The 24,686-nt window shown below is 38.4% G+C and overlaps 1 protein-coding gene across 1 annotated transcript in view; it reads right to left on the bottom strand.

The window, feature by feature from the left end:
- Positions 1–257: 257 nt before the first annotated feature.
- Positions 258–24,686, bottom strand: part of MAP7D2 (MAP7 domain containing 2) — a gene marked incomplete at both ends in the record, with an annotated part of 73,818 nt that continues 49,389 nt past the window's right edge. The window contains 14 exons of the mRNA XM_079536672.1: positions 258–507; positions 2,209–2,395; positions 3,127–3,205; positions 3,674–3,727; positions 4,952–5,056; positions 5,186–5,390; positions 6,698–6,824; positions 7,206–7,438; positions 14,841–14,968; positions 16,035–16,183; positions 18,529–18,651; positions 19,887–19,997; positions 21,882–21,980; positions 22,886–23,000. Of these exons, the coding sequence (XP_079392798.1) occupies positions 258–507; positions 2,209–2,395; positions 3,127–3,205; positions 3,674–3,727; positions 4,952–5,056; positions 5,186–5,390; positions 6,698–6,824; positions 7,206–7,438; positions 14,841–14,968; positions 16,035–16,183; positions 18,529–18,651; positions 19,887–19,997; positions 21,882–21,980; positions 22,886–23,000 (1,965 nt within the window). The remainder of the gene's footprint in view (positions 508–2,208; positions 2,396–3,126; positions 3,206–3,673; positions 3,728–4,951; positions 5,057–5,185; positions 5,391–6,697; positions 6,825–7,205; positions 7,439–14,840; positions 14,969–16,034; positions 16,184–18,528; positions 18,652–19,886; positions 19,998–21,881; positions 21,981–22,885; positions 23,001–24,686) is intronic.

Consider the following 24,686-nt stretch of genomic DNA (forward strand, 5'->3'; position numbering starts at 1 on the left):
GGGGGTTCCGAGGTCTCTTCCAACCCAAGCCATTCCATGATTCTATGATATGATGGCCATTTAAAAAGAGCTGTAAATGTAAAAAGTCATGCTACATTTAAATATCTAAGAGATCATATGTGAAAAGAATTAGAAAGCTGCTGTTTAGAACTGCTGTATTATTCTGGGAAGCTCATGAGTAATCACACGATTTATTACATCTAAAGATATTTATCGCACTACTGTACCTTTATCTGTCCTGCTGAAAAGCGAGGCTGTCAACAGATTGAATTAAGTGTATTTTCCTGTCCTGGACTGTTAAATCCCTCAATCAAGTTTTTGTTACAGTCATCAATGCTAATAGTATCACTGGACGTCTTGGAATAAGTAGGTGGGCCTGTGAAATCCAAGAGATCTTCAAGAGCCTTGGCATTGCTTGTCCCATTTTGGTCGAAAGAAACACCAGGCATGAGTTCATTCATGGGTGAATATTCAGGGATGGAGATAAGTTCTTCTTTTGAAACAGGGCTATAAAAAGATATATAAAAAGAAGATGCAGAATAACAGCTGTGTAGATTTTCATTAACCAACAAATTTATCTTCTGACCATTCAACAAATACTACCTTAGAGCTAAGTGCAGTGAGCTTTTTACCTGGAACATGTCCCAAATCAAGCAAAAAATAATAATAATAAAAAAATTACTCTGTTCAGGATGAAAGATCATACTTAATCTATATTTCTTAAAAATTAAGATTTGTGGTTCCTCTGCGACATGAACATTCATCTCCTAAAGCCCACATTTCTAATAGTTTACTGAACTGAATTTACTGACTCCACTCAGCATCTGCACCTTTCCATTATCTAAACACTTAACTGCTTAACACTTAACTTTACAAATTACTGTTCTGAACATGCAATCATATACTTACAGCCCTTGTATTTCACAATTTAAATAAAAATCTACTTCTTAATACTTTATAACGTACTTCAGCCACAGAAATCCAGAATTTAAGAAGCACTGCAACCAGCTGATGCTTTGCAGGGACTATAAAGACAAGGACGTTTCAGTTTGGAGAAGAAAAGTCAGAGGGAGAATTTTGCTACAATTTCTATGACCATATGGTGAGAACAGGACTACTGTGCATCAACTCCATTAACACTGAACACTGGTGATGCACAGTGACACTAGTCAGAGATGGGGGTTAACAAAGATCAAAGAATATCATTTACCTCAGGGGGGCTAAGCTGTAGAACCTGCTGTCAGATGAGGTTGTGGAAGCAAATAATATCAGCAGGTTGAAAAAGGAGTTAGATAAACTCATGGAAAATGGGTCAATCAGCAGATATTAGTCAGAGCAAGGTGGACTTCCACCTTCCAATATCCATAACAAAATACTTCTGTGTGGTTTTGGAATGCACTAAATTCAGGTTCCCTCACCAACTACTTTTTCCCATTGATGCTCAAAACAGAACAGTGGTCTAAAAGAACTTTTGGTCTGTCCTGGTAATGCCCTTCTCATGTATTTATGTTTATGCATCTTTACTGAAATACTTACACACTGTGAGAAGTTAATAAGTTAATTTGGCTTGTTAATTCAAGAAATATAGTATAAAAATTCCATGCTTAAAATTCTGAGCTAACTTTCCCATAGCAGCCTTAAATCACCTATTTCCTTCTTACCCACAGATCCTTTCACCAAAATGCAACAGTGTTTAATACATAGGATGTTACTGATATCCATAGACCTATTCCAGTTAAACACAATTTTTAGAGCCTAATTTCCTTTATTCTGTAGGGATAAGCGTGAAGAGAAAAGCTTGTGCATCATAGCAATGCAGTCTTGGGACAAATAAAAAATAAATGGTGGCATCTGAACAATACAGTAGCTACATCTGTACAATATCTACAGATGCTGTTTTCACACAGTATGGCATTTTGTATTTTAAGAATTATTTGAAAGGCTTGGACACATTTGTATAGAACCTGTAAGTAAGAACAGTAGGAAGGCTTTAAAGTTTCCCTGCTCCTAAATACATGAAGGTGAGAGGAAGTTCAGGCTCTTGTCCAAAACAACCGCTCTGCATCTTGACAGATCTAGAACATACCACCACTGACACCACATTATTCCCCACACTGTGAGGTTGGGGAGAAGGAATACCAGCAAACTAAACGGGAAACCTCATGTCCCTAGTATAAATTTCATTATTTCTATTGGTAGTTACAGTACCTCACATCCATAGACTGAACCTCATCTGCTGAATCTTCCATGCTGTTAGATTTCCCATCCACAGCTTCCAGCTGAACAAGTCCTGGATCTGACTTCAGTCCATTAGCAACTACATCTTGAGAAGGTACTACAGAAGCAGTAGTCTCTAAGCTTTTACTTTTCAGGCAAGTTGCCAGCCCATTGATCTCTATAAAAAATAGGATAGCAATTATGACAGTAGTGATATCTTTATTTAATCATTTTTCAAACATCAGAAATGCTTTTAAATTACAGAGTAGAAAGGAAGACTGACAATGACTGACTCAGTTTCAACTTTGACTCACTGTTTTATACTTGAAATCCTCCTTTCCTCTCTAAAATTGTGCTTTATGCTCCATCTTTTGAATTTAATGAAACAGGAAGAGGATATACCATCTTTTTTGTCATGTGCTAAAAGCCTTAACACCTGGGGAAGTAACCAAGCTATAGACAAATGCTGCAGATACATATATATTTTTAAACTCATGCTTAAAATACATATGCTGCTTTCATCAAGTCAAATTAAATCTTATTTTCATCAAGTGAGATTTAGAACAATGCTATAAAAAGCTTGCAAGCTTGACTGTGAGCCAAAGAAAATTCTGCCCACAAAACTCAAATGCAGGTTGCGGCAGGCAAACCAATTAGCAGACTGGAACTTCTCATTTATAGAAATGCTATGTCAGGTACTAAATGGAGGACAATCATTCTTCTGCTTACGTGGCAAAACAAAGTCTCTCACTGAGACTCTCAGTCAGTCTCCAGGGTCCAATATTTGTGACTGACACAAACCTAGCTAAACTTTTTCAGAGAAAACCAAAGAGCACAGTGCTCTATCTGAGGAAAACTCTGAAAGGAACTAGTTATGAAAACAGGTAAGAAAAATATGGTTAGTTTTACCTGGCTGGTTAAGAACAAGGGCTTTTGGTTGCTTTTCCACATTCAAAGTTGATGGTATCTCCAGTTTTGGCTCTTCCTTCTGCAGTCAAGTAACAAATCAAGCGTATTAGACAAAGTAGTGTAAACTTCATGGAACCGACTGTGCTCAAAATGTATGGCATTGCTCAGGGCCACAGGGTGGTCAAAGTTCATCAACAGCAGTGGAGGATTTTTTTTCATTTAATATTAGGCAGAGGATTTTTTTATTATTATTATTTATATTTTAACTTGAAAAAGAAAACAGTCTGTGGAAGTAACTGAAGGAATAGTTTTTTAATAGAAAACTTACACTATAAGTGAAATCTTAACTGTCCATCACTTCCTAGCTGGAAATAACTGCCTTGTTCTTTGGCTGGTACAAAGCAGAGATATCACAGCAGCAAACACTGCTGGGTGTAAACAGTACCTAAGTACACCTATGATAATGGAAATTGCTCAGGTTTAATTTTCACATGTGAGTTATTAAAGTAAAGACAACACAAATCCTACACCGCACACAATTTCATACCTTTATTTCTGGAGTTTCACTCCTCCTTGTTCTCTTCATTATTTCATCAATTCTCTAGAAATTGAAATAAATTGGAGGATGAGAAGGCAGGCAAAACATTTAACACTGGACTGATAAAGGAGAAAAAAAAAAAAATCAACAAAAGTCTTGTCACAACCTCATCCTCACCTGTCCTCAAAAAGGGAAAATAAATGAGAAAGATTAACGTAACAGAAGAAAACAGCTGGAAGCTGGCTTGCAGCATCAGGGTACAAAACATGACCTTCTCACTAGATGCAATTTACAGACAAACATTTTAAAAAGACGTTGGCAGTTTTGAGTTGTGCTCAGCTTTGGAACAAGACATTAAAAACAAAAAAAGTCATTACTTTCATCTAGCTGCCTTTTCTATTTCAAAACAGCTGCTTTGAAAAACAGGTTTTTTGGAATGGAGGAGTAGAATGAACTATCTGAAATCACTCTTTGCTGGAATTCTGTAAAGTGTTACCCTAAAATCCTTTATTTTTCTTCTTTGTTCATTAGAAAACAGCAACAACAAGCTTTTCCAGTAAGCTCTGCTTCTTTGCACTACCGTGAAATATTTCACATGTAAAGACATTTTGCTTCTGTATTGCAATCTGCAAGAGCAACATGTTTCCAGCTCAGTGGTAAACAGTTAAAAATAACACATTAGAATAATATATATGGAAGGACCTTCTATAACTAGAAAGAAGCTCAGCAGCTCTGCAGCTGTTCTCTCTTGACACAGAGCTGTAGGTAAAGCTATGCAGTTCCAGCCATTTCCTTGTGCACAAATTGTGGTAGACAGCCCTGCTGCCTCTGCACAGTGTAACCAGAGACAAGCCAGGTGGGAGGAAACCTGTTTGTTAATCTCATTAACTTTCTAAATTAAAAACGCTGGACTTCTGTTGAGTAAGTTTTAAAACAAAGTCACTCATGTTCCTCAAGAGCCTGTGATGTCCTGGGTTGGGTGGCAATGCACGTTTGCCTTGCTGTGCCATTCTCTATTTGTCTTAGGCGTTTAACCTTGTGGGTGCATGCTAATCCTGTGTTTGTTCACTGCTTAGCACAAAGTCACTTGCCTTAGGCAGTTCCACTTTGTTACAAATGCTGATGTAGATGTCCCCCTAACTTGCAAGAAGCAAATACTAAATTAATCATAAATATCAGTTTGTAATCCCCTCAGATTATTATTTCTGGATACTACTAGGTACTCTCTGGGTTATATATTTAAACAAGAAATGAAATCATTATCTTAAATGAGACACAAATATCCACCTTCTTCCGCTCCAGTCTTTCTTGCTCAATTTGCTGCATGATTTGCTCTCTTTCAAGACGAAGTTGCTCAGCTGCCTCACGGGCTTTGATTTCTGCTTCTTCCCTCTAATCAGAATGCATAAAATACAATAAGTCCATTATTTATTTCAGGTTAATTACTATATAGAATAAATTCTTTATTTATATGTATACGTAAATATATGTATACATATATATTTGTGTTTGAAATGATACCTGTTTCTCAAGTTTGGCTTGGAGCTCTTTTTCTTGCTTTTCTTTCAGCATTTGTTCTTCCTCAGCTCTCCTCTTGGCTTCCTCTTCTGCCTTTTTCCTAGCTGCTTCTTCTTCACGTCTTCTTTCCTCCTCTTTCTTACGAGCCTCTTCTTCAAGACGAAGTCTTTCTTCTTCTGCCTTTCTCTTCTGTTCTTCTCTTTCAAGCCTGCAAAAAGAAAAAATACCGGTATGTTTAAAAGGTTTCATCTTGTTTAGCATGAATCCTGCTGTACATGTATATGTACTATTACATATATTATTACATATTACATATATACATATACATATATTACATATATTACATTGTATATGATATACAATGAGCATTAAGTACTCATGCATCAGTGCACATTTTCATGAATGTAACTAAGAGATTGAGAACACGCCCAGAATTCAGGTTAATATCAAAGTTTTATTCCAGTGTTTTCCTTATTGTATAAAATACCTCATAGAAATTACACTTTTCCTTAGGAAAACAAAAACAAAACAAAAATCTCCAATGTGATCTCCAGTAGGATATAAATAATGTCTGTAAGCTTCAATAAAAAAATAAAAAAATCGCTTTTCCTCTGTACTTAATTCCCAGAATACTGGAATATATAAACAAAGATATACTTCTATGCTTCCTTTCAGTTGAAGATAAACAGATTGGACAAGTAGCAGCAAATAGAATCCACAAAACACAGCAATGTGCTCAAAAGAGTGGGTCTATCTATTCCACCTGTGCTGTTCATAGGCCTATTCAGGGACAGCTTATTCACTATCAGATTCAAGAGCTGTTTTGACAACTGATCATTGTTGCAGTTGCAGATGTGGGAAATATTTCCATCCGGCTAAGCTTTCAGACACTTCTGATTTTATTCCCCCCACATTCTCAGTAAGAACAGACACAGTCCCAATTTAGACATGCACAGTCAGTGCTTTAATATTAGGGAATGAAGCCATGAACTGTTTACATATGCCACTAGTGCTGAATAAGAAGAACAACCCAAAGGCTTGCTCCTGAAACAGAGCCAGAAATTCACTGTTTAGACACAGCAACTTTCAGTGTGCCCACGCTCCTAAAGCCCTCACCTGCCTGTGACAGGGTTGGGCAGGGAGAAAAACTTCAGGGTAATGTTTTGAATAATACAGGCCTTGCAGTTTATGGCATATATGCTGGTATTTATAGGTGAACTCGTAAAACTAAAACTACCTCATACACTTTTACAAAGTACTGCAAACTGCAGAGTGGACATACCTAACTCTTTGGATGGGTTATAGTTTCTCCAGGCTTCTTGAAGGGGCACAATTATTATTTTCAAACTTCCCTAGTCATAAGGACTGCCAATGACACTAATGAATTACAAATACAAAATAAATTAATATTTAAATGTAAGCTCTTGTATTGATTCTAAAAATGCCATTTTGAAGCTTCTTCAGTGATACAGGTTATATTATTAGCTAGTAACTTCCACGAATCAATGGAGATACCTTTCCCGTTCTTCTCGCTCCTGTCTCTCCCTCTCCTCTTGTTCCTTCTGGAGGCGGGCCTGTCGTCTTTTTTCAGCTAGAATTTTTGAAGCTTCTTCTGCATCAGTTGTTCCTGCTGTGATCTTTCCTAAGAGAAGACGACCAAGGATGGAAAGTTGGAGAAGAAGCTGTGAAAGTGTCCAGCGCTTACTCACTGGCACAGTGGCTACAACGAGCCTGGTTCATGCTGTTATGTCCCTTCCACTTCTCAAATGCATATATCAGCATTTTCAGCAGACGGAACATGGCATAGGTGAGGGCATCCCTGCATTTCAACATTTTCAAATTCTCATTAACTGACATTTTTCACTGATAACCCAGGTAAAAACCATAATAGCTGCTTCCGCTATGTACTTTCACACATTCTCATAAATCCATGGCCAAGGAGATTCACAAAAACAGTTCATCGCTGTTTGAAATCCTCACGGGCCCACAATACTTCATAATGTGTTCTCTTACAAAAGCTCACCTTCACTACTTTCTGGCTTTCCTGCAGCAGGCACATGCTTTTCAGAAGCCACCTGGCCTGCTTCTTCAGTGCGTGCTCCTGGGGATTTTTGATGACTGATGTTTTCTTTCTCCTTATCTGCTTTCTTTTTAGGAGTTTCCTGGTTGAGATTAGAAGTGGCACGATGCTTCACAGGAGAAGCTGGATATTGTTTGGCATTTTTAGGAGACTGAGGATAAGTCTTCGCAACTGTCCTGAGGAGAAAAAAAGAAAAAAAAAAATTGAGTACAGTTTATACATAGTACAACATGGAATCAAGTTCCATCTTTACAAATATCATTCTTCCTCCTTGGGTCTGACTATATTCGAGTATCAGGTTTTTTTGTACACTGCTGTATAGAATCTACCGTGATGTAAGCAATTGGAATCTGAAATGCACGGAATTGGCAAGCAAGTTCAAATGGTTCAAATGATTACTGACTCACTTAATAAGACCAATAATATCATCCAAGTTGTATGAAAGTAGTCATGGACAACCTAAGAACAATTGTTTTCATAACAGCCATTCCATAGCCATTCTCTACTCTGCCCATCTCAACATTTAAAACAAAACCACGACCAATTATTACCACATAACAAGGTACCGCCAAGCACTGCAAGAGACAGAACCAACCGAACCATTTCACAGTCCACTCCACTGGTTCAGTCGGTGCTTTCATCAGCACCAGAACAGCAGGCTTGAGGCTCAAAGCTGCATTAGTGGTGATGGCAGGGCGCAACAGCAGTGCTACTGATCCCTCATTTGGCTCTGCGTACTTTAGATCGAGTGACAACCCTGAAATCAGTTTTGGCACAGTGAAAGGGTAAGAACAGTTGGTAATGTGCAAATATTTTCAGTGAATAAGAGATTACAAGGAAACAAAAAAACCACACACAAACACCGTTAAATATTTATATAATACTGGTAACAAGAACTAAACACTTCTAACATTTAGAAGAGCTGGGCTGCATGGCTTAATATTATGGAGGTTAAAGAGATTATGATCTGAAAAAAGTGATTTATGTGAGTCTCATTAGAAGAAACAATCCTACATTAAGGAGAGCATTACACAAGCAGTTCTAACCTTCCTTATGAATATATAATTATGTGTTATTCCTTATCACTTTTTTAATCTGCACAATACACAGTTTCAGATACTACAGCATATTTTCTGGACTGTACACACACTCTGGTAGACCACACACATGAAAAGTATGGACAACGGTCGAAAATTAATGGATGAGTGTGCAAAGATTTGTTTAAGATTACAGTATTGTGAGGACAGAGACTATTATAACTGGAACATGATTTACATTACAGAGCAGACAATAAAAATCACAATTCTTTCAACTCTCTCTTAATTCATGAGCTCAGTAAAATAAAGGGTTCTTTTCCACCATATTAAAAGACGCTGAGATAACAGAATATAGGGTGCTCATTTAAAGGTGCCCAATTTGTGAAGAAGGAAAGTCTGCAGAGCACTGCACCACCTGTACTCTCTTGCTCCTGTGCAGAGCCCGTGGCCTGGCAGAACAGCAGCACTCAATTAAATATGAAGTTCAGCTCAGGTGTCCTCTGCCCTCAGGCCCAGAGTCTCCCTGTAAACTCAGGTTGTTGACACTGCTCCTCCCCTTGCCTAAGCTGTAGGTACACCTCTGCCTTGCATCCCAGTGATCGGGAGGTCCTGATTTGTCCTTCATCCTGAATTACTGTGAAGGCTTTGCTGGCGGTGAGAGAATTTGGTAACACCGGGTGGTGTTAGTCTAGCCTGTCTTTAGTTTTCTCTTTGGGATACAGATGGATTCCCAAGCCCTTCTAAACGCAGAGGCACAGATTTCACAGTCCCTACCTATATGCATATATATAGGTCTCACATGTGTGCTTCACCATCATATAATTTCCTTTCCTAAAAATATAACACGTCAACAGAAAGCAACAGCTTTTTTCATCCTTCTCCAGGCACAAAGAATACTTCTTGCCAATCAGACAGGTTCTCAAAGCATAGTTCCTTCTTGTGGCCCTTTCACATTCCTGACTTTACCACATATTTCCTACGTTGCTTTTTACTTAACTTGCTGTGACAGGAAGAGCAAAATAGTCATAACTAAGGCTGACTCATTTTCAGTAGTAGCACAGACATAATTCTCTAATAAAGACACGACAATCAAATTGAAGAAGCTGGTAGGAAGGAATCTAGCCATGACAGCTATGAATCCTGGACCGCATAGGAATTAGAGCATTGTACAACTTGCTTGTGGACAAGAAAGGTGCTAGATGCACTGAGTAAAATACCTTTGAAATTTAAGACCTACAAGATTTTTTTCCTACGGCTCTTTGGCAATAAGAACAAGTATGACTTTACTCATTTTAAAGCAACTAAAAGGGAGAAGCATTTAAAGTCAATTTACTACAAGGACAGCAGCAGTGAAGCATGAAGAGTTAAAAGCAGAGAATGCCCATTAGGAATAAAAATCTTTTTTCCTTCAGAAATTTTATACCATTTACTCAGCGTCGGGTAGAAATTATTAAATGAGCACTGTCTTTCTCCCTTGTATTTAAACGTATTGCCAACATAGCATCTTTAACATTCCTGAACACGGGTAGAATTGTTACTGGAAGAAGCTTTCATTCTACTGAGAAGAGACAAACCTGACTTTAAGGCAAATAGACACATGCTTGTATGGGGATCTAGATAGATTTTTAAAGTAGTTTTGCCTATGGATAAAAGGAATGGGATGCAATTATACGCAACAGGAATACAGGAAGCATACCTGATGAAGATTAATTAATCAAAGGAGACTCCTCAAACTCCAAAAAGGGACAGCACATCAGCTGTCTGAAAGTTAGCTCCTTTCGGTCACCAGATTTCACAGGCAGACGCAGAAGCACAGGAAGCCTCTGCCTCCCAGCAAGAAGTCTCAGCTTTCTCCTCTCATCCCCGTGCTGATGGTAGCAGCTGGTAAGGAGCCATTCACATCATGACCTCTAAACACACTGCACAAATCTCTATCGGGTCTAAGGATCCACTGGTGCTTAAATTACAATGGCTTTTTTTTCCAATTAAAGAGAGGCAGCAGTAGCCCATACAGCAGAAGAACGTCTTAGGAATAGCAGAAGAGGAGTTCAGACCTTACTATAGCTAAGCACACAAAGTAAAGTACATGGAGTACAGAACGAGTCAGAGGTCACATCCACTTTTGTCCATAAGCAGCAAGATCAGCATGCTTTCTTCAAAAGCCTGGTACATGACAGGTCATTGGTTATAGCACCTAAGTAGGCTAACTTTAAATTAGAGATAAGCAGCAATGCAATGCTGCATTTCCTCCTCTCCTTACCCCAAATCTGCCTATTAATTGACAAAAGTTCTGCTGGAACCATACTGAGGACTTTCATGTTCTCAAACTTGCTGAGATTGCTCTGATCAAAATGCCATTCCTGGATTCTGACATTTTCACTCTTTTATCTGTGATATTTTCTCAAAAGCATTTATTTTACTCTCAGTTTTCATCTTTTCTAGCCAGGGACAGATTCATTTCTCTTTTAGATTCCTTAGAGCACAAACTCAGACCAGGTCTATTGAATATTGCTATTTTCTTTCATAGCTGCATTACTACCAATGTTTTCAAAACCTCCAGTTGGCCCTTCCTGTAAATCAGCTGCTGAAGAACTCAGAATAATTCAACATTTTATCACTGTTACCTTAAAACGCAGAACAAAGAGTGAGAAAAACAAAAGCAGTAGGTGTCAAATAAAAAAATTAAAGATGGGTTAGTGGCGGACATAAAAGCTACTCTGTGAGATACACATGATACACATCTTTCCAATAGGCCATTTTTTAAACTCTTTAAGATCTGGACATTCTACCATACATACATATTTAATCACTATTCTGTAATTTGATTGCCCACACATATTTTGAAGACAAAGCAATGTCCCATTGGCTGCAGTGGAACACTGCCCAAAAGAACCAAGTTACAAGTTCAGTTAGTGCAACAGTCAGCAAAGCAGCGTGGCACAAACTGGGAGCTGGAAACAAATGAGGAGGAGCAGAGCTGCATTCCCATCTCCCTTCCCCCTCTCCCTTTTTCTCCACACGTAAGTGAGATAATGGTTCAGCAAAATAACCTACTGTAGAGTCTCGTCAGAGCTTTCCATTTTTATTCACTTATCTGAAGGCACTTAAAACTAAACTCTATTTCTTTGATTCAGTCAAGTTCCATTGATTTCAAAGGGACTATTTACCCAAAGACACGTGAAGGACACAGGCTTTATTGCTTTGCCAATCTATAAGATAGGACACTTACCTAACCCTCTGAGGGATGCTGCAAAAATAAACTGATTAGTGTATGGATCTTTGAAGGTGAAACAATCAGGAGAAAAAAACACACAAAATCCTGGTATTATTGACTAAGTAAAAGCTCTGAAGAACAGAAGCATTTTACACCACCAGTATCCAACAGCAACTGTTTGCAATTTGTTTAATTTTTAAATTAAAGAACATTCCCTATTTTCCCAGCTCCAACCCACTAACAGCCACCACAGTCAACTGATCTACACTGCATTTAAAGCAATACTTTCACTTTTTCTTTTTTGTGTGGCATTTCCTGACAATACACTTAGATTTTGCCATCGTTTCAATTTCTCCCTTGGCTTGTAAGTATTCATACTCCTTATCAAACATATTTCTTTCTCTCTCCTTCTGAGGTCAGTATTTGCTTACACATTTTCCTTGGATATTACATTTTGCACATTTTTATGTATATATATTTTTTAATTTCCTCTCCTTCCTTCTCACTGAAATTTGTACCTTTACAAACATCTTTATTTATGTACTTATTGCAAATCTATCCTGCCATCAGTCACTGTCTCTGCTTAGGTTACAGCTTTATAGCCTCGACTGAGCCTGTTTCAATCACTCCACCACGACAAAGAAAGCTTTCTAATTAATAAACAACGAAACAAGATAGAAAGAAGACATGCAACTACCACTCACAAACCAGGATGATGACTGAAAATAACTAACAATTACAACAATACCAAGCAAACAGGAATGTCAAGCCATACATTTTTAAGAAGAAAAATGCATACAGCTAACTACCATGTAAATCAGCCCACGCTTAATTCTTTACTCAACAGCTTTCAAAATAAGGTGCTACGCTCCTAGGATCACTAACTACTAATGCTGTTGAATACATATTCTTATTTCTTCCACGTGTAATTGTTGGCCATACAAGGTGCTGGATGGAGAAAGATTAAACTTGGAAAAGACTGTCAGGTTTGCAAAGAGAATGAATATTTTATCTATATACTAAATTGAGTTACAATTATTCTTTAGCCCCACGGTTAATTTTAAAGGAGAAGCTAAGGTGATACAATCTAAAAGAAGGTACCTACATTTAAATCCATCATCCAGACAGATCATCATCTCTATACAATATGCAGGTATGATGATCAGGATGCACTTGGATTGATTTTTTTTTTTTTTTAACTTCTGTGGGAAATTTGAAGAGTGCTATAGCAGAAGTGCTGTTCTGCAATCGGTACCTAACATGGATTTAAACTGCATTTGCTGTAACTCTCATAAGGTCAAAGAGAGTGTTCTAATTGGGCCATGTTAAGATTAAATTCTCAGTAATACATTTGTAGCAGTGGTCAGAATATGATTCTCTTGAGGAGGAGAGGGAGGGAAAAAGGGGATAACTTCCCAGCTTACAGTCGCAGAGAAACCCATAGCAAGCATCTTAATTCCTCCATGCAGCACCTGTTTCTTCCTCTAAAAAGCAGAGTTCTATATTCCTTACATGCATGAAAACATTTTCCTATAAGAAGATTCTCAGAACTTGCCAATTTGCCTGTCTCGTGGGAAAAAAAAAAAAAAAAAAAAAAAAAAAAAAGAAAAAAACTAAATCTTTGCCTAACCTTCTAGGGAAATTAGTTCTATAAATTAAGAGTAGCCATGCCTTTTTCACTGAGCACTAAGCATCTGTTTGGTTATTTGACCACTTATCCTTCTGTCCCATGAGGGGTTGGACTCGATGATCTCTGGATGTCCCTTCCAACCCCTACAATTCTGTGATTCTGTGATCTCTAGAACAAGCTGTGCCAACATTTTCAGTGACTGCCCATTGCTTCACGCTCAGTAGCCCACTTTCCACCAATCATTTTGTTTTAATTATACCTGTTTCTTGCTATGTCTTTTATGCTGGTTGACTGAACTGAAAAATGCATTCTGAACAGGGAATATCAACAGCTTACAGAATAATACACATTTGTATTGCTTGAACTTTTCTCTGTACATTTTGGAGAGCCTGTTTTATAATGACCTGCTCAAAATTTTAATGACAAAGCTGACTGTGATTATTATTCCATATCGCTACATTATTTACAAAAGTTACACAGTTCAAATGTGATGAATATTACTAGATGTAATATTGAAAGTTTGTACACTTGTGGCCCACAACATGAACCAAGAATTGCCATTTCACAGTTGCACACAAGGGGATGCCTGAAACAGAAAGGATGCCCTGAGTTAGATTATTTCCCACATTTTGCCTCACACCAGAATTGCACACAAAATCACTTCTCCATTAAATGATTGTGCACACAGAACTAAGGCAAAGAAGGAACACTAGGCTGACTTTTGAAAGAGTTTATCAGAAAGATTAGAATGGTTCGGAATACAACCAGGTTCAAATAGAAAATAATATTTATAACCAGCCAAAGGAGATATTTTCAACATAGGACCCATGAACAGGGTGTAGAAAAAGAAACCACAGACAACTACTGTAGACAACGAGTACCTTACAGAACTTAAGTGCTTGAGTCAGACTTAATATCCTGTTCTAAGAAAGCTGAAGAAGCATTTGTTTAGACCTGCGAGTTGGAAACCATGGCACACACAGTACAGTTCTGACAGTTCGCAAGTGAGGACTGAGAAAAGCAACTCAGTAAGGCAAGTAAGGTCAACTACACCATAGGTCCACAATCCTGCATAGGTGGGTGGAAGAGGTCTGTAAATGAACAAAGATTAAAACCAATGGTTTAGATCTAGAATCACAGAATGGCCTGGGTTGAAAAGGACCACAATGATCATCCAGTTTCAACCCTCCTGCTATGTGCAGGGTCGCCAGCCACCAGATCAGGCTGCCCAGAGCCACATCCAGCCTGGCTCTGAATGCCTCCAGGGATGGGGCAGCCACAACCTCTCTGGGCAACCTGTTCCAGTGCATCACAAGTTTACTGATGGATACAGGTAGTAATGCCAGCAAAGGCATATTTTAAACACTAAAATTTCTAGTTAGTATTAATGTTTTGTGCATTTGTTCAAAATCTAATAAAACAAATGCATGCTTAAAAAACAAATTTCGAATAAAATTTCACGGTAACTGAATTGCACAGCAATAATTTCAGAAGGATGAGAAAACACTGAATATCTCCAGAAACCGCTAACGCAAATTCATGTGTATCTGTTCATCTGTTCCTCTCTTTCTCTGTGTGTAACAAAAATTAACTGGATTTTATACAACCCTACCAAGGAAATTCTTCAGGAGTTTATGCATTCTTTGTAGATAAAAAGAAGCTCAAAGCATATCAGATCACTAATCAGAAAGGCATACTTAGGTGTAGCAGGTGAGGCGGATCTTCTGGACATAGCAGCAGGAGAATCAGACCTTCTGAGAGGAGATCCCATTCCAGATGATGAACCAGGTGTGGTGGGTCGCTTCTCTTTCTTTATTTTCTCAGTCTAGAAACACCAATTATTTTAGTTTATGTAATTAGGAGCAATACTTCAAAATGTATTTGATAATTTTAGTAACAAAATGACATAAGAACAAATTCACATAGCATACATTCTCAACAACTTTTTTAACAGCAGCTCACAAGTTAGGAGCATTTTTTCCATACAGATTAAGAATAGGTCACATCTTGCATTGATACAGTAAACAAGGAGTATGTAAGTAAAGTCATATCAGTGCATTCCTCTCCAAGAGTTCTTGGTGGAGAGCTGAGGAGAGTATTAGGTGGAGTAATCAAAATCACTTAGATGTTAGTGCACAGCCTCTCAGATACAGCCAATAGTGCAAGCACGCATCTCTCATTAATGCTGCCAGGTGTAACAGCATGAATCATGCAAAACTTCAGCTCCCAGCTCTGGTCCTCTCACTTGCATTCAATTCAGATGGTACAAACCCCCCTACTCTTAGTATTAACTCCTGGAAAATACAGGATCTTATAAAACACTATTTCACAGCCCTAACGTAAGTTTTCTATAGCTTATCTTTCATTGTGTAGACTGAGTGAAGGTGAATGACTTGCCTTTACTTTTTCGGGGAACTACAGTGGATCAACAACATGACTTTTACGCAAACAGCATCTAAAATGTCTACAGAGGGAGTTAAGCAATTTGTATAGAGAAGAGGCACTGCCAATAATTTTGGCAAGTTTCCAAAATATGCAAAGCCTCCTAATTAACTAGCAAAACTGGACTGACTTATACAGAAATATTTTGTTTGTCATCCCCCACTCCCAGAAGTTATAGGCGAGCCCAGAAGTATGCACTTCTCAGTTCCCTGAAAATAAAGGTGTTGCTGTTCTAAATACCCTTGCTTAACGCTGACTTCCAGCAGGAGGAAGATACTGAAATGTTGGAACGCCAGAGCAGAAAAGCAACAGATGCATGCAAGTCTTACTTTCTTACTGTTTCTTACAAAAAGGATACTCATAGAAATAAAGCGACGCAAAGTGGAAGGTAACGACAAGAAGTCCCATCAATTTATCCAGAAGTAAAATCAAGAATGTTCCAAACTGACCTGAGTGATTTCACCTGCAGCCGCCCCTTTCCCGGCATCAGAAGTGGAGGGTGAAGTCGCCTTCTTCCTGTCTGCGCTTCGGGTGGGGGAAGGCTTGTAGGGAGATTTTAGAGGACTAGCTGGTGCTACACGAGGACAGATAGGGAATACTAAAGAGTTATAGCACAATAGCAAGAGCAAAAGGGAGCACAGACAGAGGAAGCAAGGGAGAGGAGAAAACAGCATACTTTTACATCAAAATGTTCAAAGGTCATTTTCAATTTTTCCAATTTTCAAAAAAGATCACATTGTGGAATACATTCATCACCATATTTACTAAAAATGCCTCAACTGAAGGTAACACTGTACAGAGTTGTTTTGTTGTTTGGTTTTTAATCATCTCTAATAATCGTTTTCTTATCCGTACACTTTTTGAATCACTTGACTATGACTGCAATTCTTTTCTCTTCTGAAAACTCTCAGCTCCTTTGCATATGACAAAAAGAGAAATCAGATAATTCCAGCTGGATAACTTCTGAACAAATACTGTGAAACTGGAAGGCTAACAGGAGCACAAGAATTGATTTTGTTTGTTTTTTAAAAAAGCTTAAACATGGCAAATGCTTCTAAGTATCTCAGTTGCTTTTTAAAGTAATAACTCAAATTCTTGAAGAAACCCTAAACTAAATGCTGCTGTAGGTATTTCAGTTATTGTCATTAGGGGTAAATACACTTTGCAGGGCAACACTTTCTGGTTTGTTTTTTTTTTTTATTTGCAATATGAACAGGATTTAAAAAAAAAAAAAAAAAAAGGGATATTTTACTCCTGCTTTTTTTTTTTGTTGATGTTCATATTGCTAAGATGAAACTTTCACAAACACATAGAACCATCAACAGAACATATGCTTCATTAATAAGATACACAGAAATTGTAATCGTGTGGCAGTGTTTACAGTCCTATTTCAAAATAAGTCAAGAAGGATACTGACTTTGGAAAAATATTAATTATACCTAAATTTAAAGGAAATAACTTTTTTTTTTTTTTTTTTTTTTTTTTTTTAAGTTGGGGGCAGTGCTGTAAAATCTCTTAAGATTCAATTTTTGCATGCTTTCAAGTTTAACTGGACCCATGTTTTCCTTTGAATGACTTTCTTGCAATTTGGCAAGTTTGCTCCATTTGAGAAAAATGTTCAGAAACTTGATTGTTGCTTAAGGTAGCTCTACTTCAACCATAAGAAAAATAGTTTTTATTGAACTCTCATAATTCAGGTTTATCTGAATGTCTTGACTTAAAGTTACATTAATAACATGTTGCCTTCAAGAGTCATGAAAGCTAGGATCCTCATTTCTAAACCTACAGAACGTACAGGAACGGAGCAATTTTGGCCCAAATACAATCACAGGAGCACACTACATGATTATGAAAAGGGAGGATCCTGTTCCATGTTCAGAACACTGCTTCTACTGAAAGAAGTACATATCAAGGAAGAAATCCTCCCTCAACCTTTTTTGCTGACAACTACTGACAAAACAATCAATTGTCACTCCAATTTCACTTAGGGAAAAGTCGACCTGTAGGCCAAATGGCATCCCTGTTAGACATGCCAGCAGGCTACTTTAAAGACTCCATGATGAAGAGGGAGATAAGGCTGGGAGTTTACAGGCAAGATGACCAGGGAAGGACAAAGAAAGTCCCTATTGATTTCTTCAACGTCAATCAAAAACAACACAGAAAGCAACATCTGTAGGTGGTCCTGGCAATTCACCTCAATGTTTTCAACAAAATATATCGATCTAGATTTGAACTGAGTTTTGCTCAGTTGTAGCAGCAGCTGCTCCCTGAACAATAAGTAACCTGAGAATTTTCTCATAGGCAAAGCACTGTATGGCAACATTTCTGCTTCCTGCACCTACAAGGGAAGTCATTTCAGAGTGGCTCCATAACAATGTCCCTACACACTGCAACAAAGAACACTGCGTAAAGAAAAGCATGCTTACTGCCTAATCCATTTTTAAAAGGCCTCGCAGTGAAAGCACAGATGCAGGACCTGAGTCTACTGCAATCATGACACACAAAAATAGCGGTCATCAAGATGATCAGTTTTGTGCAGTCTAACCACTTTTGTCTGAAAAATAAATTAATGCGTGTCAGTGAAATTCTTGTGTTTTGCTCTGAGAAGTGCCATACGCTGCTCAAAATGAGTTTCAAAATGAGCATATTCATTTTTCAGCATATCACTGAAACCAGTGGGATTTATTAAATCATTTCTTTTTTTTATTATTATTTTGAATTTGAATAACCACTATGTTTCTATGTTATCCTTATTAGGAAACATTCAGAACAAGAAAGACAAGATGATGTGCTTTTTCAATACACTGCTATCAAAACCAGTCTATTTTATGCTACCATATCAATTGTCATTTGATTCACAGTACTCCATTTCTTTAAGTAGCTACTCAAATGCAATCAAAAACATACCTTAATGGTTTCAAAGTGAGTAATTCACATTTTTACCTGGATTATTGTACTGCTCAGAAAGCATTAAGGTACTTCTGCTTCTGGCTAAAGATGACTGTGTGGGAGTCAGCAGTCGAGAAACAATAAAGTTTTCCATTGGACTAAGATGCATGCGGTGAGCTGAAGGATGGGAGCAAATAAAAATAAAATTTAAAATGCAACATAACAAAACTTCATGTTAAAATAACAGAAACAAAATAATGGAATGATTAAATGAAATGAAAGAGTCTCCAAGTGTTTGAGATTTTAAGTATTTTCAGATAATCATCATTCCCTTTGAAAAATGGTTTCTGGTTCCTTCATCACTTTAAATTAGTTTTCTACCTGTACAGTAAATATAGTACGGTTAAGCCTACGCTGCATTTTGTTCTTAAAAATAGAATATTCCATTCTGCAAAATGATGGCTTTCATGACTCAGCATGAGAAATGTTTGCTTTTTTACCTTGACAGAAAAGGTGAAACGTTTGGTCTAACAGCACAGCTACTCACCAGTGTGCAAACCATGCTGGAATACATTTAAAATGTGCAGTCTCACTGCATTATATAAACCTTACACAATATGCCTGCATTCCTTTCTACTCCACAGAAGAAGAAGAAAAAAAGCATCAATTATATAAGATATCTATAGATGTTCTTATTGCATGTCAATAAAGCCACCAATTGCAATAATCTCAAAGCTATTGATGAGTTTTCAGTAAGTAGCTCAGAAAGGAAATCAATTTTACTTTCTCTTCAGTTTAGAAATAAGCCTTTACTGTCATTTCCTTCAGTCAGTAATTTTTTCTCAGTTAAGAAGGTGGTGGAAAAAAATACAAATAAAACAAATCAGCAAGGTCCATAAGAGTTTACAGTGGGATAAATTCCCCAGCTCTCTCAATAGTGTTCAGTAACCACTAATCCTGCAAGACAATCATCTTTCGTTGAGCCTCTCAGCATCAGGGTTTCAAATCAAATTAAAGGGCTCTGGTCACCAGATCGAGGTCTCCCAAGAGGCTCACAGATGTACTGCTGCCAATGGTGCAGCCCATACCTACTGTCCAGCCACGTCTGCATTGCTAGGAAGATGACAAGCTGTACTATTATGGGAAATGCTGCAGTTACAGCAAGCACAATCCTGTTTGCTAGAGTAAAAAACCCCACAGTGTTGACCTAGGCTCTCCAGTGAGGCAGCACAGCCCTGGGACAGACTACTCAACGATTTGATTGTATTTCAGATTAATAATTCAACATACAACCCCTAAATGTTTGATGTCTTTTGAATAATAGACATAAGAGAGTTGCACAGATAGTTGCAGAGAATTGCTTTAAGCAGAAGGAGAGTTTATGCTGGCAGGAGACCAGCATGTTCACTTGCCTCTGTCGGGGGAATGTGTTATTGCCGCTGTGGAGGAGGAGAGGCGCTTACTGATTGGCGATTCCATTTGCTTTGGCAGGTTCATTGTAGAAGCTGAAAGTTTGTCACATGCTGCAGAGAGACGCATTGAAGATATTTGTATTCGGATCACAGTGTTGATAATCAACTCCCAAAAATTAACCTTGCATTTGTACTCGTGGCCTTGCTGCTGATCACAGCGCTGAATGAGCAAGGCCTGACGTACACGTGTTCCGACTGCCAAAGGACCATTTGGGACACACTCTGGAATGTGACTTTTCTGCTTGCGAATTTTACATTTCAGTTATACAACTGCCTGTGTTTTACAGTGCCACAGGCAAATAACTGAGTATCATGCCTGCTGAACGAAGCCGTTCCAACAGAATAACAGCACAAGCAGAAAGTTACCTATAATGCCAAACTGCATACGTGGGGGCTCTGATCCTCACTTTCCCTCCTCTACCCGCTGCCTACTTTCAGTCTGGAAAAGCTGGGGTAGACTTCAGGTATTACTCTAATGCAGAAATAAAATAATTAACATTGGTGCATTCACACAAGAGAATTCTCTCACTCTTTTGGTGAGTGGTTAGGCTTTTACACTTGAGGAGAAGAAAAAAAAAAAGCCAGCTCTTTGGTGCCACCCCAATTACTTTTTTTTCCCCTGTTATTTATTCTAAAATACTGTTTGACAGCCTGTTTGAGCACAATTCCCATTTCCTACCTTGCCATTTACTCAACAGAATGACATAAAAATGTTATTCAACTATTACTACAGTGCAGTGCTCTATGATGAACACTGCATGATGCTCAGAAGCACAGAAAAGACGAGGCTTTGCCCTTTGAATTTGAATTCTGTTTTTTTCAGACACAAAAATACATTCAACTAAAGTCATATATGTGGCTCCACACCTGCAGCCCCTAAGCCACTTCATTCACTATGACACCCACAAAAATCTCACCTCAGTGCGGTCTGCAGGATTTGCCTCCACCTACTACAGTAAACAATACAATTCTCTACGTTCCCTTTTTTAAAGTACGGGTACAATGCCACTATGCTTGCATCAGATGCAAACCCAAATCTCTTTGAAATGTCTGTACTAATTGTTGCTTGTGCACAATCTGCACAGAGAGAGTAATTCTGTAAGGGCATGGGCCCAAGAACCAATAGGGCACATTCTGCAGGAGGAATATCCAAGCCCAGCTTTCTCCTCCTGGGAGAGGAGGATCCTACTTCTTAAAGCACAGGCTGCATTATGTTTTTAAAATGCCAAGTACGTTTGATGTCAAAGCTAGAAATCCTACGTGCAATTCATTCTTAACCCTGTAATACTCATCTACTTCAGTCTTTTTAGGAGAATAAAAAATAAATAACAACGAAATGAAAAACACAAAACAAAACATGACTGCCTATACACAAAGTCAACTATTTGAGTTGGTTACTAATACCAGCTTGGCCAAAATCCACTGCAAAAGGCTGAAAACACAGCACGGCTGCTTATACTAAGCTTGCTCGTTTTCAAAATATTGCAGACAAAGGCCCTCGATATGAAAAAAGGGGCTGTTCTAATGAAATACCATCTCCTTAACATATTTTCCTCATCGTGATTTTTTAAGCAGCGCCTGCAGATGTACATTTCAACAGTTATATATTTACACACACACGCAAACACACAAACAAACACAGAGTGCCTACTGATTTAACAAAAATGAGAATCCGTATTGTAGAAGTCTACAGTTAGTGGGAAAATCATGCGATGCCTCTACTGTGGAATGTGAGGCATGCACTGCTCCACCATGACAAAATTAAAAGCAAATTAAAAAGACACTTGGTCCACATCACTAAGGGTAATGCTGCAGAGCATCAGACTGAAATAATAAGAAAACAGTGGTTAGGAAGGACGAAATCAGTGATGATGAACTACAGTGATTAGAACAGTTATAAACGAGACATGATGGTACTGTGATTCTCTGAAATACCATTGAAGGAATCAGCAGGAGCAGTAGAGGTCACAGGGTCTGGAGGAAGGGTGTTGGCAGCTAAACCTAGAACAGGGGGTGGGGTATTTTCTGATTCACCTACACAGCAGAGAGATCAGAGCAAAAAGAGGTGAAAGAATTACTGAATAAGTTGGGGGAGGTGGAACCAAGCACAAACTGCATCACAAAGACAATCTGGTGTCTTTCTCAATGCATGAAAGACTCCTTTCTTTTTAATCATATATATATTTAATTTCCTGTGAAACAGTTTGTCATTTTAGAGTTAAATATATTTACATACCGTTTAAAAAAGAGTAACTGTCGTAGTTTGTCACCACCCAACCACGGATATATTTTCCTATGACTACAATTTTTTCAAACCTGGCCAATTTAAGTAAATTCCATGATTTAAAACAGAAAACATGCATACTTTTGAAATATAAAAGCAGTACATGACTGATTGTGAAATAAAAATTATCTGTACTGAAGCCAAATCAAAAAGCACAACAGCAAAAAATACATGGGAGGAAAAAAAAAAAAACCTCAAAACTATTTTAAACTGCAGATGCTGCATAGCCATGTAGAAATTCTCATCAGGTTTTCAGAAGTACCAAACAATAACAGATCATCTTTTCAAGGTTTGGCCAGCACTTAGCCCTTTGGTGAGCATTAAATTTGCCAACCATGTGCGTGGGAAGACAATGCGGGGGAAGAAAGTAAGGGAGAAAGAGCACAAATTTTGATTTTAGCATCTGTCATCCTCAAAGCAGAATCTGATTAAAACGATCTGCATTCCTGAAGTTAGGAGTGACCTTTCTTCCCAGAAAGTGTTAGAGAGAGGAAGCCTAGCAAGCAATTACAAAGCATCTCGCATCTCTTCACACCCCAAGGCAGCAGCCCCTGCAGTACCACACCAACTACAAAATGCACCATCCTCACTATCTCCACAACCTCACGCATTTTGCACTTCAGGATCTGCAATGCAGGCAGCCTCTTTCACTCACCATCTCTCCCTCCTGAGCCTGCAGCCAGTGCTCCTCCCCACGACCATCGCTTCTGTTTCTGTTCCAGCTGCTGGCTGCGTTCAAGGGACCGACGCATCATGGCTTCTAAACGTTCCTGGTTATAATAGTACAAAAACAGAGAAACCAAACTGAATCAGTTCTTTCAGGGCTTTTTAATATATATTTTTTTTTTAATTTTTTTTTTTTTAACCTTCTTAAACAATGCTAAAAATAAGCTGTCCCCCTGTTGCTCCACTTAAAATGTTTACAGGAGCTGATTTCCAATAGAATAAAAAAAAGACTAAATAAAGAATCTATCAGTGTGTTACCTACCTCCAGATCTGTGTGTCCTTTGTCTGCAAGCCACTGAGGTCACTACAGAGGCCTAAGTAAATAACACAGGTTGCATCACTGCCTAGCATCTGCTCCTGCTGGTGAGGCTGCTGCTGCGCTCTGGACTTAATTTGTATAAGAATAATGCTCGACAAGCATTAACTCCTTCTTGTCTATGCAGAACTCAGGATTTCTTCCATCCCTTTCCGAGTACAGCTAAATTGCTGCAATGCCAGTGGCTCCTCCTAGCCACGCAGATAAATGATCACTTCAAACCCAAAGTAGGTTACTTTGCATGATGGCTTAGTTAATTATTTATTTTTTGGGGAAACTCCCTCCTTTCTTACACTGCGTTCTTCGCAGCCTAAGCACCTAAAAGCTTTTTTTTTTTTTCCCCCTTCTCCTCTTCTTGTGCATTTTTCTTAGTACATGCTCAGATCACCCTGTTCAGAGCTATCTTTTTCCCTCCACCCTCATTTCCTCTCCAAGTCATGATGAGTTAGAATTTTCTGATGAGGAAGAACAAAAAGAAGATTCTCTCTCTTGCCAAACACTACCCTACCTTTAACTCACAGATGGGTCTCCAGTTTCATTTCCATCACCTCCTAACTCTCATAGATCTCCGCTTAGTTTTCTTGCTATCTCCTTCCTCTACCAGTTTATCTACGGTTTATTGTTGCAGCAAGGATCTCTGCATGCTTCCTCTGTACCCTTCGAGCAGACAAAACCTGGTTCTTCCCCATCCACCATTCCAACACCTTCCTTCTTTCATTCACATCTGGCAACCTCTGCACCCCCACAGTTCAGCAACCAAATCTCTACCATAAGAGATGAGCCCAATGGTTTTTCACCTCTTTGATCACTTTAGTATTCTCACACCTATTACTTACTACCTTTGCTACGTCTTTCCAATTTAGCACAAAATTCCCACTCTGATCACTTAAAAGCTCTAGCTCACATAGGCTTCTCACTGCAAAAACACTTTCTGTGATTATATCAGATCCTCTTCCACTGCTACCAATCCCTTGCACCATCTCCAAGATATCTGACAACTCAGCTCAACTACATTGAAAATCTTTCTGCATCTTCTGTCCAGATTATTCTTTCTCATTGATTCAGGACTTTGGTCTAGTTCTCCCATCCCCCTTCCCTGACAAATTTTAATCCCTAAAATATCAGCCTTTGTTCAAGCATGTCTCCTACAGTCTCTGTGCTGAAGGTGAGCCTGCAATCCCTGATTTTGTTTCTTCAGAAGATCAGATCCAAGCACCAGGCATGTAACCAAGTAACTACCATGTTGGGAACCGTTATACAAGTATCTACAAAATTTGTGTTATCTTCCTGTGATTGTCTACAGCCACTGGCTTTCATTAACAGCAGTCATCCAGAAGCTGATGAGAGTGTATCTATAACATCCTTTCTCTTATACACATCCTTGAAGAATCTCTTCCACTACCATGAATGACTT

This window comes from Tetrao urogallus, assembly GCF_951394365.1.
Source record: "Tetrao urogallus genome assembly, chromosome: 1".
In the NCBI taxonomy this organism is placed as follows: Eukaryota; Metazoa; Chordata; class Aves; order Galliformes; family Phasianidae; genus Tetrao; species Tetrao urogallus.